The 15,655-nt window shown below is 34.7% G+C and overlaps 1 protein-coding gene across 1 annotated transcript; it reads right to left on the bottom strand.

The window, feature by feature from the left end:
* Positions 1–12,724: 12,724 nt before the first annotated feature.
* On the bottom strand, positions 12,725–13,240 carry LOC100064376 (protein Cripto-like). Its single transcript, XM_005601369.2, has one exon. The coding sequence runs from the start codon at positions 13,229–13,231 to the stop codon at positions 12,725–12,727; it is 507 nt and encodes a 168-aa protein (XP_005601426.2). The 5' UTR covers positions 13,232–13,240.
* Positions 13,241–15,655: the final 2,415 nt, after the last annotated feature.

Below are 15,655 nucleotides of genomic sequence, written 5' to 3'. Positions count from 1 at the left end.
AGGTTTGGATCCTGGGCGCAGACTACACACTATTCATCAAGTCACAATGTGGTAGCATCCCACAAACAAAATAGAGGAAGATTGGCACCTATGTTCGCTCAGGGACAATTTTTTTCGAAGCAAAAACAGGAAGATTGGCAACAGATGTTAGCTCAGGACCAATTTTCCTCACCAAAAAAAGAAAGAAATGATTTCAAGGGAAAGATTCAATGAAAGGGCATGCAGGAGCTACTAGAGATCTCTTTAAAAGTTAATGCCAACTCCTTAATATTCATTTTCCATTAATATCAATTTACCAACTGGCTATCATCTAGTCCAGAAATCAGCAAACTACAGGCCCCAAGTCAAATATGGCCTACTACCTGTTTTGGCAAATAAAGTTTTATTAAAACACAGTCAGACTCATTCGATTACAAATTGTCAGTGCCTGCTTTTCTGTTATAATATGAGTGTTCAGCTGTTATGAAGACATGGTATGGCCCACAAAGCCTAGGATATTTATTATCTAATCTTTTTCAGAAAAAGTTTACCAACCCCTGATATAATGATGCTGCTAAAAGTTGTAAATTTGAACAGCTGCTAAGAATCAGTAACTCATATTACTTATTCTGAATTTTCTAAATACAACAATTTTCAGAGGTCCTATTTGTGCCCTTATTTAGTATATGGGGTAATTGATGCTGAGTATTTGAAGTAACCCAAGACTTAAGTATCTGAGGCTGGAAGTGCCCTTTTATTCCAGCAGTGTTCATTTTACTCCCCAGGATATCATCATTCTTCTATCCATTAATACTATATGAACTCAAGAGACACTCTCCTAAAATCCTTCAAAAATTTAGATACATGTTAATTCCCTATTTTACATATTTCCTTTTCAGTGAGGGCATGTCAAATTGTTATTAGAGCAGACGTACATAATTATAAACTTCATGCATTTAGAGCATTGTGAGAGGAATTTTAGGTGATAGAGGAAAGTAATAATTGCCCCAGAAGTCAAAAAATAAAAGAATCAGCCACTTTACATATTTAAAAGAACAATGTTGTTATCACAACTGGGAATTTATAGTGCCTCTCAGAGAATAAATTACACATAAGCTTACCATTATACAGAATAAAAGGTTTGTTAATGAATTAGTCTATTCAAGTTTATATTAAATAAAATAGAACGTTCTCAAATGTGACTGAAGTTGACTGAATAAATCACAAGGGCAAAAGATAATACAAGGTACTACATGTAAAAATGCTATTTCTTGTTGATTTTCTTAATTGTTTATCATTAGGTAGTCTTTTAAGGGACACAAGCACATCGAAACAAAACAAAACAAGTATTCATTCAGTCCAAAACTAATCAGCTAACAAATGTTTTTAGGATAGTTTCATATACACAGCAATAACAATAGGACAAACATAAGGAATACTATTTTGAATGAAGACACTTTTTTTCCGTATGTAGATAAAATAGGCCCTAGTTTGCTTTTACAACAATACTCTTGTATATGTTCTATTATATTTTTGTCTCTAACTGATTCCCTTAGTTCCAGGCTGTTTGATGTCAATCAATATTATAGAAGTCTCTTTCAGACCTGTATCCTAGCAGACATCATGCCAGCCACATTTTCTAACCACCGTGCGTTTCTGAGGAGATTTATTGCACTGTGTCCAAGCAAAATGTGTGATGGTATGTCCCTAGAAGCATTATGGATACTGCAAATGAAAGACAGATGAGCATTGTGGAGCTCTGCTTCTTAAATGATTGAGTTTTTTCAAGATCATTTATTCCCACAATGGGTACCAATCAATACCAAGTTTAGTTTATGGGTCTTTACACAGGTTTGACTGGGTTTCCACATGGGCAAATACAGAAGAAACTCAATGACTTGTCTAGCTCAGGTTGCTTCACAAAAACAGGTTAACACTGAATGAGTATCACACTTGGCTCAAATTCACGTGGAGCTGCTGCTCAATGAGTATAAAGTTTCAGTTATGTGAGATGAATAAGTTCTAGAGATCTACTGTACAACATTGTGCCTATGATTAGAAATATGATATTGTTCATTTAAAAATTTGTTTAGGATCAATCTCATGATAAATGTTCTTACTTCAATTAACAAACATATTGCGGGGTTGGCCCCACGGCATAGTGGTTAAGTTTGGGGTGCTCTGCTTTGGTGGCCTATGTTTGCAGGTTCGTATCCTGGGTGTGGATACACCACTCAACATCCATGCTGTTGCGGCGACCCACATATAAAGTGGAGGGAGATTGGCATAGGTGTTAGCTCAGGGTGAATCTTCCTCAGCAAAATATCAATAATTAATAATAATAATAATAATAATGCTCTATTGTCACAAGCTTGAAGTTAGTGATACAAGCATAGAAAAATTCACTTTATTGAAAATACTCAAGATATTTTCGTGCCTAAAAGTATATGAATAGTTTCTTAAGCTACAGATGTCAGCTTCATCTGTCAACATTACGACCCATTTAATGAAAGACTAGGCCATAAACTTACATTCAGAGCAAGAACTCCAGGGAATTCTGAGGTAGAACATCCACAGAACAAAATTTGAGATACATTCACATGAAATTGAATAAATAGCCTTAAGTTAACATGATTTTATATTAGTCATTGGTGTCTCTGTCACATTAATAAAACGCATGGCTCTCCTCCCCAGAAAAATGACCATCTAAATAGATATACACATTTTTGTCTTAATAGTGGACTTCTTTGAAGACCTGCAATGGGTATCAAATTCATCATATCTGGGTTTAGAATAACTAGTAATAGAATGATAGTTGATTTGTGAGTCATTCCTACCATATCCTATATGATATGCATTTTAGAATCCTTTCATTAAGAAATACAGAACTGCTGAGCCTCGATAAAGTCGTGGTGGTATGGTGTGAATATGCTTACAGAACTGCATATGAACAGCAAGAATTTTCCTCAATACAGTTCTCATTAGCATTAAAACTGGGAGGTCATTCAAGATCTGAGGCAATTCTATGGTTAATACACCGATGGTGAAATTCTTAAATCTGCTATTTTCCAATTGATGTTTATATACTACTTTCTGTATTTCTGCTTCTCACTTTCTCTCTCTCTGTCAGGCTCTTTCCATGTTTCATAGCATTTATTCTTGAAAAAAAATGACCATTCTTGCTCATTTCAACACAGCGTTTCTCAACAATTCATGGATCAAGATCAGTTAAGATTTAGCACCTTGCAAACTTCCTGGATTCAGATAACCAATGTTAGTCCCATCAGCTGTATCCTGTGTACAAACAATTCACAGATACACATCCCTTTTCATTAAAGACTCTAGTCCCCCAGTGGAGCTAGGGGTGGAACAATTTCTCTTAGAAGGAAGAACTCATGGTGTAGTCAGTGTCATTAAACTCTTCAAGACATCTGGGAAAGTAAGTCAAACTCACTGAAGTTCATTACCTTATCTGCAAATTACCAAGGTATAGTAGATTCTTCGCTAAGTTTCCTCATGCATCAATATTGATTAAAAAGATGCAAGTAGCTTTGTTAGCAGGCATGTAAAAGATCATTAAATTTGCATATCTTATAACAATTTTAATTATGTAAGAAATATCAAAACAAAGGAATATTTATCTAACCAGACCACAAATGCTATCAAAGGTAAAATGGTAATCCTAAATATATTGTAATCAACGCATAACCATTTGCAAAAATAGAATTCAATATAGGCCAAAGAAATCATTACTCTTTTATGTTTAATTAGGGATTATATATATATATATAGCATAAGGCATATATGCACACATATCCGTATAATAATTGCATAAATAGTACCTTTCCTCTAATCTTTCATGATGTATTAAAATTACTGCAAACTCTAGCAGTAGTTCGCAAATTAATTGAATTTCTTGGCAGTCCCCTATCTTTTATTCCATTCTCTAAACTACAATAGAAACAAAAACAGTCTTTAATTGTTTCAGGAGATGAATTTCAGCCCACATTGAGGTTATGCTGAAAATGAAATCCAAGGTAATATTTGTGATTTTCATTACAGAACCACAATTGAAATTAACTTAAAACATTGAAGATTCAGTATAAAATTTACTTGAAAATATATGCACCAAAATGATGGTTCTCAGACTCTACTATACCTTAGAATCCATGGAGAATTTGTGAAAAGAATTTCCTAACTCACCCCAGATACTCAGGTTCTGTATGTCAAGGTAGGGGCCATGAATCTACATTACTAACATGCTTATAGGTGATACTGATGCTGCATATTTGAAAACCACTGTTTTAAAACTCCAAGTATTCTTTGAAGATTTTGAGCAGGTGTTAAGAGGAAAAATGGTGACTGAAAACATAAAACAATAGATATCCTTTGGCTATTTTCCTTTCCAATTAATAGCAAAACAGAAAAGCTTTATTGTTAGCATACTGATGAAAATAGAAGATTCTAACTCAAAATTAGAAAAGAAAGAATGGGTCATGCTTATATTTTAATATCAGCTCTATCCATGATATAGTTTGTGACTTTGATTAAGTTACTGGAATTTCTCTGACTCAGTCTCTCTCTGCAACGTGCCTCTATTAAAATATACACTATTGGGAAGAAAAGCAAATAACTCTGGGAAATTGCTCTAGCTAAAGCTAATCCCTGATATGTGCTTTGGCACAGATATTATTTTATAAAAGAATATTTTAATGAACTAATGCCTGCCTCTCAAAGCCAATGTTGCACTTTATTTGTTCATGAATTATATAGGATTATGTTAAGGAATTAGAGTTCATGTTTTATTCTCTAATTTTCACTAATGTTTAAGTTGGAATAATTTTGTCACTCTGCTTAACTTTGTGTTTAACAATTCAATATACTGCCATGTTGAAATAAAAATCATTTATCCCAGCAAATTATGATATTAAATAGAAATATTTGCAAAAGTTTTAGATGTCTAATTAACTATTTATATTCACCTGCCACCAGGATTAAAGTCTTTGGGGGGGATGTAGGTGGGAAGAATGATTAAGTATATGGATTCATAATTTATTAACTATCAAATGCCTCTCTCAATTTTACTCTATGTCCTACATTTTCAATTTAATATTTAAAATAACATGCTAACCTTTTCTTTTAAATGAGAAAGAGACACTATTAGTCTGAACTCATCTTATTAACCCATTATCTTGTGATATATTTTAGTTACAATTGACAGGAGATATGTGACCAAGTTGAATGAGTCCTAAGAATAATTCTATGGAAGAATCCTGGAAAAATAACATGAGGAAAAAGAGGCTAATCTTATATAAAAAAGAAAAAAATCTTGTCTGTACCCTCCTTTTGGATGAAATTGTGTGATGTGATGCTTGGAGCTGCAGCAGCCCTCTTGTAAACATGAGACAAGTTTCTTTTCTCAAATGTTTTGTAATGTAAGATAATGAAATATCTCGAGTAAGTGAGCAACTGTTAATGCAATAATCTGCTATTTTCTGTCAAAATCTTGTAACTAGTAAAGAATATTAAGTTATTGTAGCAGCTGTGTTCAACATTTCAACATTGAAGATTTACTCTATTAACAACTTTGAAGTTTATAATACGATAACATTGACTATAATCACCAGGCCATTCATTAGAGCTTCAGAACGTATTTATCTACTAGTTTCAAGTTTACATGCCTTTATTAATAGCACATATATAATAATTTTTAAAAGCACTGGTTTGCTGAGCTAAATAGTCTCGTGACAATATATGTACGTATATCGTCACTGAATTGGTCTTATGTACGTTCCCAAACTATGTGAGAAATTTATGGATGATATAATGATGTCATCACAGACTTCTTTTAACCTTTTCTCTAAACATTAACTGTCATCTCATTACATGCCTCAATATAATGGGAAAAAAACACATACACACATTTTAAAGATATAAATCCAGACAACCAAATAACTAATTTTTCTTATTTGGACATGTGGGTATTCACATATAAAACTGACTATTTACATCGGAAAATATATTTTCAAATCAAATGTATGTAGAAAAAATTTTTCTCCATTTTTACTAAAACTGTTGTCTCTATCACTATTGAAAAATATGTTCATAAGGTGTGTGTAGTAACACATTCATATGAACAAACACATACACACATATATATGCATATATGGAGAGACAAATACCATTCTTTTTCCCTTAAATTAAAATAAAACCTTACAAAAACCTTATTTCGTTTTTATCACAATTGTAAATGTCCTTTTTCAAAAAGAGAGATTATATGTGTACTATTAATAAAGGCATGTAAACTTGCAACTAATAAATAAGTTCTGGAGATTTAATGCACAGTTAGTTATTATAGTCAACAATATTGTGCCATAAACTTCAAAGTTGCTAATAGAGTAAATATTAAATGCCTTCACCACAAAAAGGAAATGGCAGTTATGTGACATGATAAAGGCAGTAGCTAAAACTAAGATGGTAATTATACTGCAATATATAAATGTATCAAATCTATCTCATACACCTGAAGCATGGTTTAAAAGTTTTTAAATGGCTGAGAAACAGTAAAAGAATTACAACATTTCTTGGAATGTAGAAATCACATGAAATTCAAATTTCAGTATCCATAAATATAATTTTACTGGAAGATGACCAAGTTCTTTCTTATTTTTCTTTTGTTGTGGGAAGAACTTAACATGAGATCTATCCTCTTAACAAATTTTTAGGTGCACAATAAAGTATATAGACAGAATGTTGTACACATCTCTAGATCTTACTCATCTTGATTAACTGAAACTTGTGCCCATTGAACAGTAACTCCCATTTGCCCCTCCTCCCAACCATCATTCTACTCTGTTTCTATCAGTTTGACTATTTCAGATACCTTAGATAAGTAGAATTATTATTAGTATAATATTATATTATAAACATAATATAATATTATATATACTATATTATAATATAATATTAGTATAATATTAGCATTTGTCCTTCTGTAACTGGATTATTTTATGAAGCATAACATCCTGCAGGTTCATCCACGTTGTGGCAAAAAGCAGAATTTCCTTCTTTTTCAAGGCTGAACCTTATTCCAGTGTGCGTGTATGTGTGTGTGTGTCACATTTTCTGTAGCCATTTGTCCTTTAAGGGGCATTTAGGTCGTTTCCGTATCTTGGCTATTGTGAAAAATGCTGCAATGAACACGGGAGCGCAAATATCTCTTTTAGATCACTGTCTCAATTCTTTTGGATATATACCCCAAACTGGAAGTTTTAGATTATATGACAGCTCTATTTTTAATATTTTTAGGAACTTCCATATTGTTTTCCATAGCAAGTAAACCATTACATTCTCAAGAATAGTATACAATGGTTCAAATTTCTCCACATTCTCATGAACAATTATTATCTTTGCTGTTTTAATAATAGTTATCTTAACAGGTGTGAGATGATGTCTCATTGTGGTTTTGATTTGCATTTCCCTAATGAATAGTTATGTTCAGCTTATTTTCAGTTACCTCTTGGCCATTTCTAGGTCTTCTTTGGAAAAATGTCTATTCAAGTCCTTTGCATATTTTTTAATCAAGTTTTTTTTTTGCTATTGAATTGAGGGACTTCTTTGTATATTTTGGAATTTAACCCCTTATCAGATATATGGTTTCAAATATTTTCTCCTATTCCATAGATTGCCTTTTACTCTGTTTGTTGCTTCCGTATCTGTACAGAAACTTTTCAGTTTGATGTAATCCCACTTGTCCATTTTTGCTTTTACTGCCTCTCTTTGGTGTTATATCCAAAAATCATTACTAAGACCAATGTTATAAACCTTTTATCTATGTTATTTTCTAGGAGTTTTACAGTTTAAGGCCTTACATTTAAGTATTTACTCCATTTTTAGTTTATTTTTGTGTATGTTGTTAGGTAAGTGTCCAATTTCATTCTTTTGCATGTCAATATCCAGTTTTCCCACCAGCCTTTGTTGAAGAGACTATCCCAATTGTGTATTTTGGCAGCATTATTGAAGATCATTATTGAAGTTGACCATATATACATGAGTTTATTTCTGGGCTCTCTATTCTGTTCCATCGGTCTATGTGTCTGGTTTTATGCCAGTCCCACTCTATTATAACTGTAGCTTTATGTTGCTTTCTTGAATTGTTGCAATGAAGCCCACATGGCTTACATAGCCTAAAAGATTTCCTATGGGTTTCTACATAGGAAAAGTTTACCTACCCTTGAACTAGACAAAAATGTGATTTCAGGAGACATCTGGACTTACCCTAATCCCAGGGGGAACTCTGTTGTGTTAGTTGCGACATACCTAGAAAATAGTGGTTGGGGCTAACTCTTTAAATTGGTCGTTGGCTACAGGCGACGACTCCTGGAGGTCTGCTGAAGAATTTAATCTCCCAAGTGTCTCTGAGTAAGATAGCTCTCATTAGCCAAGTGCAATCCTCCAAAGAAGGGAGCAGATCTGAGCTACTCACAGTCGGTGGTTGCTATTGCTGGGAAATGAGTGTCCCGGCCTGGTAAATGGCATCTGGACAGTATCTGTTACAGGTGGCAACACTAGTGTCTCACATGTGGTGAACTATTTTCACTGTAAACCATGTGTGTGAATACTCAGAATATGCAAACAACAATCCAATTAAAAATGTACAAAAGATTTGAACAGACACTTCCCAAAGAGATTATACTCGACAAATAAACATATTTTTCATATAAAAAATGCTCATCATTTCTGTCAGGGAAATACAAATTACGTTACCACACACACTACAATAACTAAAATAATTTTTGACAATATCATGTGCTGGTGAGGTTGCAGAGAAATTGGAGATAATCATGTTTTTCTGGTGAGAATGCAAAATGACACAGCCACTCTGGAAAAAGTTTGATAATTTCTTATTAAATTAAGCATACCATGACCACATGACTCAGTAACCCCTCTCCTGGATATTTAACCTAGATAAATGAAAACTTATGTTCACACAAAAACCTGTATATGGGTTTTTATAGCACACTATTCATAATCACCAAAAACTAGGAAAAAAAATGGAATGTCTTTAAATGAGGGAATGGATAAACAACTATTGTGCATCCATCAGCAATAAAGGAACAAATTGTTGATATAAGCAAAAACTTGATGAATCCCAGAAGTATTATGGTAAGTGAAAGAAGCTCGTCTCCAACAGTATACACTCTATGCTTAAATTTATATGACTTCTTGAAAGGCAAAAGTATAGTGACGATGAACAGAACAGTGGTTGCCATGGCTTAGCAGTGGCAGAAGAGCATGAATTCCAAAGAGACTGCAAGGGAGTTTCATGGGATGGTGAAATTGTTCTATATCCTGACAGCGATGGTGGTTATACAAATCTATATACACATTAAAATTCATAGAACTGAACTTCCCCTCAGCAAAATCAATCTTTTTCTATATTATTTTAAATAATTAAACCAAACACACACCTCTCTCGTCTATGCTCCAGCCTAGAGGTAAAATTTCTGAGCTCCTCTTTTTTTAAGGTTGGACCATGAAGTTTTTAAGGTCAAGTCACGAGGCTCACAGGTTTGTACTTAGGATGAGCACCTGTAGCTCTATTTACATCAAAACAGCCACTACCCTGTGGAAAAGGCTGAAGATATCCCACCATTTGAAAACCCCATTTCATTGGTGTCCAGCTCAGTGTTCTTGATACTTGAAGCTACTTTCCTTGGCTATGGTAAAAGACTAAATCTGTTCTGAAGGAACTGTGACAATTTACATGAGAGTAAGTACATAGCAAATCAAAAATAACCTGTACTAAAGATGAAAGATATCTGAAAATGTGGTTGGATGATTGGCACTCTGACCCACCCTATCACACATAGTTCTAGCAATTGCGGTCTTCTCTTATAGAAGCAAGACTCACAGTACTATAAATGGTTACTTGCTGCTCATAAAGCAACAGAAGAGGAATACATGTCCAGGTCAGGTAGGCCAGCTTCAAGAAGGAAGGGTGGAAAAGAGGACTCAGATATAAATGTCCAGTCTTTCTATCCCTTCTCATCAATAAATTGTGTCATTGCTTCTCTCCTTGCCGGGACTGAGCTGGAGAGAGACCCAAAGTGTTTACAGTCTTGGATCTCTCTTCAGCCAAAAAGCCATACCAGGCATGGGGGAAATATTCTCATCCTTAAAAATCAATAATGAATATGTGTAATGTTATAACATTCTTAGGAATATATCTGGCAGCATCAATTACAATTACAAACATGCATACTCTTTGGGCGAATAATCCCACTCCAGATAATCTCTCTACCACTATACCAGAAAATATTTACAAGGAAGTTTAATGGAACATTTTAATGATATATACAAAGAGTTTATCACAAAAAAATTTTGTTATAATTGCTCATAGTCAAATGAAACAAATAAGCATAGAAAAAATCATAAAGATATACACTAAACTATTGGCAAAGATCGTTTTTCAGTGATAGGACAATAGTATTTACGTCTCTCTCTTTTTATTTCTGAATAGTTGTTTCTACGAACAAATAAAATATATAAAAAGGACATAGCCATAGAGTGTATGAGCTCTACAAATAACATGATATTTATAAAAGTTTTTATCGAAATATTTAAACACAACAGAAAAATAGAGAGCACAGTATAATGAATACCTGTACACATCACCTTTGATATTTTGCCACACTTTTTCATCTGTTTTATTGCTATTGTTGAAGTACATTAAAGTAAATTACAGACATCAAGACATTTCACTGCTAAATACTTCGGTATTCACCTTAAAAAACAGTATTTTCCAACAGAAGCAAATATCATAAAAGTTCTAATAAAATGCATAATAATTTGTTGATTTCATCTAATAACCAGTCCCTATTCAAATTTCCCCAATCATCTTACTTTTTCTTTCAATTTTTTAAAATTGTGATAAAATGCACATAACATAAAATTTACCATCTGAAGCATTTTTAAGTGTACAATTCAGTGGTATTAAGTACATTCATATTGTAATGAAACCATCACCACCATCCATCTCCAAAATTCTTGTCATCTCGAAAAACTGAAAATCTACACTCGTTAAACAATGACTTTCCATTCCCCTTCTCCCTAAGCCTCTGGCAGCCACCATTTCTAATTTCTCACTAACTTCTGTCTCCATGATTTTGACTATTCTAAGTAGAATTATATAGTATTTGTCTTTTTGTTATTGGCTTATTTCACTTAGCATAACGCCCTCAAGTTTCCTCCATGTCACAGCATATGTCAGAAATTCCTGCTTTTAGAAGGTAAATGATATTCCATTGTATGCATATACCACATTTTGCTTATCTATTCATCTATCAATGAATAATTGGGTTGCTTCCACATTTTAGCTACAACTAATAATTCTGATATAAACATCGGGCATGCATATATGTCTTTGAGACCTTGCTCTCAATTTTGGGGGTATTTATCCAGAAGTAGGATCATTGAATGATTTGGTAATTCTATTTTTAATGCTTTGAGGAACTGTCATACCATTTTCACAGCAGGGGAACCGTTTTACATTCTCACCAACAATGCACAAGGGTTCTTCAGTGTTGATGGTAAGGTATTGAAGTTTCCAACTATTATTGTAGAACTGTTTCTCCCTTCATTTCTGTCAATTCTTTCTTCACATATTTTAATGATATGTAATTACCTGCATAAATATTTATAGTTGTTATAGCTTCTTGCTATGTTGAAACTTCTATTAATATAGAACATCCTTTTTGTCTCTCGTAAACATTTTTAATATGAAGTCTACATTGTATGATATTAATGCAGTCAGTCCTGCTCTCTTTTGCGTACTATTCACATGGAATAACTTTTTCCATCCATTCACTTTCAGCTTATTTTTGTCTTTGGATCTAAAGTGAATCTCTTGTGGACAACATATAGTTGGATCTTTTAAAATCTATTCTGCCAATCTTTTTTTTTTTTTGGAGGAAACAATTTATTAAATACACTTGTTGGGGAAATTTAGACAGAATTTTTTTCTAAGGAGACTTTATTATCTTTATAATGACGAGGAAAAAAGGGGTGTTCTTGGCTTATCTAGCTTTCTATATATGATAGAAACTTGCTCTTCAGCTTAGCTATTTTATGGCTTCTCTATGTCCATCTAATCACCAGTCAAGCAATCCATTTTATTTTTTCAAATTTATCTCTCCTATTTGCCTCCTCTTCTCTGCCTAGTGTCCCTGGTACACACACACTTCCATTACTCCAGCGTCCTGCCCCTCGCCTCTACTATCTGCCCCCTCCCTTGTCATTTGATCCCTTAGAGATGCTTCCTTTCCTTTTTTTTAAAGATAATGTCTTGATTGATTCTGCTCAACTCTACGGAAAATTATATCCTGTTCCACAGCAGGATTAGCCTTTAATAATCTGAATATAGAATTCAATTGTTTAGAGGAAAATATTAATAGAAAGCCCTTGGTAGAGTTACATCAAACTCGTGCACACTGTAGATACCGCTGACTTTTTTTTAAGTAGTTTTTTGGAGAGGGTAGGGCAGAGGAAAGTAGTTGGTACTTTAAGGAAATGTTGGGGACCACTATGGAAATCTATTCCCTATTTCATGGCAGCAAACAAATCATTGTCTCTCAGTTAAGACAATGGTGAGACAACCTTTAAAGGTCATGAAACCTAATGACGAATGTTACATGCAAATGTTGATTAATAGTAACTTTATGTAGCAAGGCAGATACTAGCCAGCTTAACAGTGTTGCATGCAGACTGTTGATTCTGGAGTCCTGGAAGCTGTGAGGTGCTCATCCATCACACGGCCATCACAACCCGGCAGAAATGCCTGAGGAGAGCAGCGAAGCCGGCCATGCCAGCATTTACACATGGAACACTTCTTGGGAAGCCAGGTGCCATGGGGCACAGACCTGCAGTTTTCTTTGATCACATCACGCTCACAGTTCCGTCCGTAGAAGGAGAGTGGGCAGGCACAAAAGGACGCCAGCATGCAGGCTCTCCCATTCAGACAGCAAGCTTTGTTTAGCTTTTTACTGTCCTGGATTCCTGTGGATGGCACAAAGTGGAAAGGCCGACGACAAACTGAAGGCTTCTCCTGGGACCAAATGCTGTCAGCTCTGAAAACCAGTTCTCCCTGGGACAGACATGCAAGTTCATTATGGCCCAACCCAGCAACCAATCCCAGTTCAAATGCTGTGGAAATGACCATGATCACATTCACACTGGAAGAGAAGTGCTCCATCTTCCTGTGGTCCACAACTCCTCTGACATTGTCCCCTGAAATTCAGGCAGGCCAGAGATGGGAGGCAGCAGTAGGCAGGGCTGGGGTATTCCTCCAGCTGAAGAATGGCAGGGGCTCTAGTCTCACCCAGCTCAGCACCCAACAGCTCCTGATATCAAGCTCTCTCCTAAAATGGTGCCTTGGCCCATTCATTAACAAGTTAACTGCTTTCTGTTTTCACTTGTGAAATTAGCAAACAGCAACCGGAAACCTCTTCTGTATTTGCAACAGATCTCTGTGTCCAATCTGTCTTTTGATTGGAAGTTTAATTCTTTTGTATTTAAAGGCATTAAAGATAAAGAGGGGCTTACTTCTGTCATTTTGCTACTTGTTTTTTATACATCTTATAGTGTTTTTTTTATTTTTCTTTGCTGAAGAAGATTAGCCCTGAACTAACATCTGTGGCCAATCCTCCTTGTTTTTTGCTTGAGGAAGATTAGGCCTGAGCTAACATCTGTGCCAATCTTCCTCCACTTTATATGTGGGTTGTTGCCACAGCAAGGCTGATGAGTGGTGTAGGTCTGTGCCTGGGATCCAAACCCACACACCCAGGCCACCAAAGCAGAGCACACTGAACTCAACCACCACGCCGCTGGACCAGCCCCAACTTATAGCTTCTTTGTCCCTCATTACTTGCAGTACTATCTTCTTCTCTATTTAGTTGATTTTTATAGTGAAATGTTTTAATTCCTTTCTCACTTCCTTTAGTGTATTTATAACTTTTGTGTGCATGTGTGGTTACCATGGGAATTACGTTTAACATCCTAAAGTTTTAACATTCTAGTTTGAATTTATATCATCTTAACTTCAACAATACCTGAAACCTCTGCTCTTTTATAGCTCTGTCCCACCTCTTTTAATTGTTGATATTCACAAAATATCTTCGTACATTGTGTGTGTAACAACAGAGCTAATAATTGTTTTCTTAAAGCATTAGCCTCTTAAATTATGTAGAAAAGAAAATGTGGAGCTATAAAGCAAAGTCATAACAATTTTAGTTTTACAGTTGACCATGTATTTACCTTATTGCAATCTACATCTTCATTTGGCTTTGAAACCAGACTTAATTTGCAGACAAATCAGTCTTACTGTGGTTATCATTTATAGAAAGGGGGATGATTACAGAGAGAAAAATTATATTTCAGTAGTACACCCTTGTGGATATCAGACTCTAGTCTTGTTAATTGTGTTCGAGGTTTTATCTACTTGTAACTTCAGAGAAATCACCACACAGTGGATCATGTAAGGACAACCTCCATGCCTGTTGCTGTATGGGCCATTCAAGAAAGTTCAGCAAAACATCAGATGACATCATCAAAGACAGACAAACTGCAAACCAGGAAGATCCATCAGACTGAAACTGCCATGCTCATTCCACCATCTGAAGATGCTTCCAACTCAAATCTAGAAATTTTTTCAACTGGCTGCTCTCAAACTCAGAAACTGATTTTAAAATTTGTTCAAATTTTTAACCTTGTTGTTTCTTTTATTTCCATAGAAATGCCTCTCATTAAATTATCTAATTAGGTGGAAGTTCACCTGCAACACTGACTCCTGAAATGAAGTAAACTTGAGAATATGTGATTGCTAATACATCCTGTTGTACCTAATAAATATCTCAGAAAAAGAAAATTTTGAAACCCAATTATACATTACCCCCAAAATTATAGATTGACTTAGAAAGGTAAAACCTGAATCTGATTATAACCCATTTAAGTCATTTAATTGGTTAAATCCTGGCTCCTGACAATCTCTGCTTCTGGAAATTTTTCAGTCTTTGGCTATTGTTCTCCTTATGGTCATCATATTAACCACTCTAGAGTGTTTTATACTCTCAAGAGTTTTAAATGCCTGTCCACAGCCACTCACACACCAAATGGTATCTATCAGAATCAGACAACTGGATCAAATCAACAATAACCATATAAATGATGAAGGTCGTGATTACATGGCCCTCTGGCCTGATGACTCAGCTAATAGAAACAGTGAAAGTGATTTTTTTGCTTGACTACGTCAACAGTGGTAACCAAGAATAATGGTATATTTGTTGATCATACTCTCAGCCTGCTGTGAGAATGCCCAAAAGGGGGCGATTTTCAAAATCAAAAATAAATGGAGATCCACTTTGAAAATTCCCTGAGCAAAACCAGTTTGGTCATACAAACAAAGCTTTATTTAGATTATTTTGCAAGACTAACTTGATCTGGGTCATTTCTTCTTTATACTTCTGGAAATCATAAGCGAAGCTTAAAACTATTTCCTCAGGCTGATATGAGGTAGCCACTAACCAGCTCTCTATCATTTAGGAAAATTCTGCTATTATAATCAACCACTGTGAAGAATAAACACTCACTGCATTCTCACTATATAAGCTGTTTTATAAGG

This window comes from Equus caballus, chromosome 17, assembly GCF_041296265.1.
Source record: "Equus caballus isolate H_3958 breed thoroughbred chromosome 17, TB-T2T, whole genome shotgun sequence".
NCBI lineage: Eukaryota > Metazoa > Chordata > Mammalia > Perissodactyla > Equidae > Equus > Equus caballus.
The sequence above is the reverse complement of the archived record's forward strand: the minus strand, read 5'-3'. Positions and strand labels throughout refer to the sequence as shown.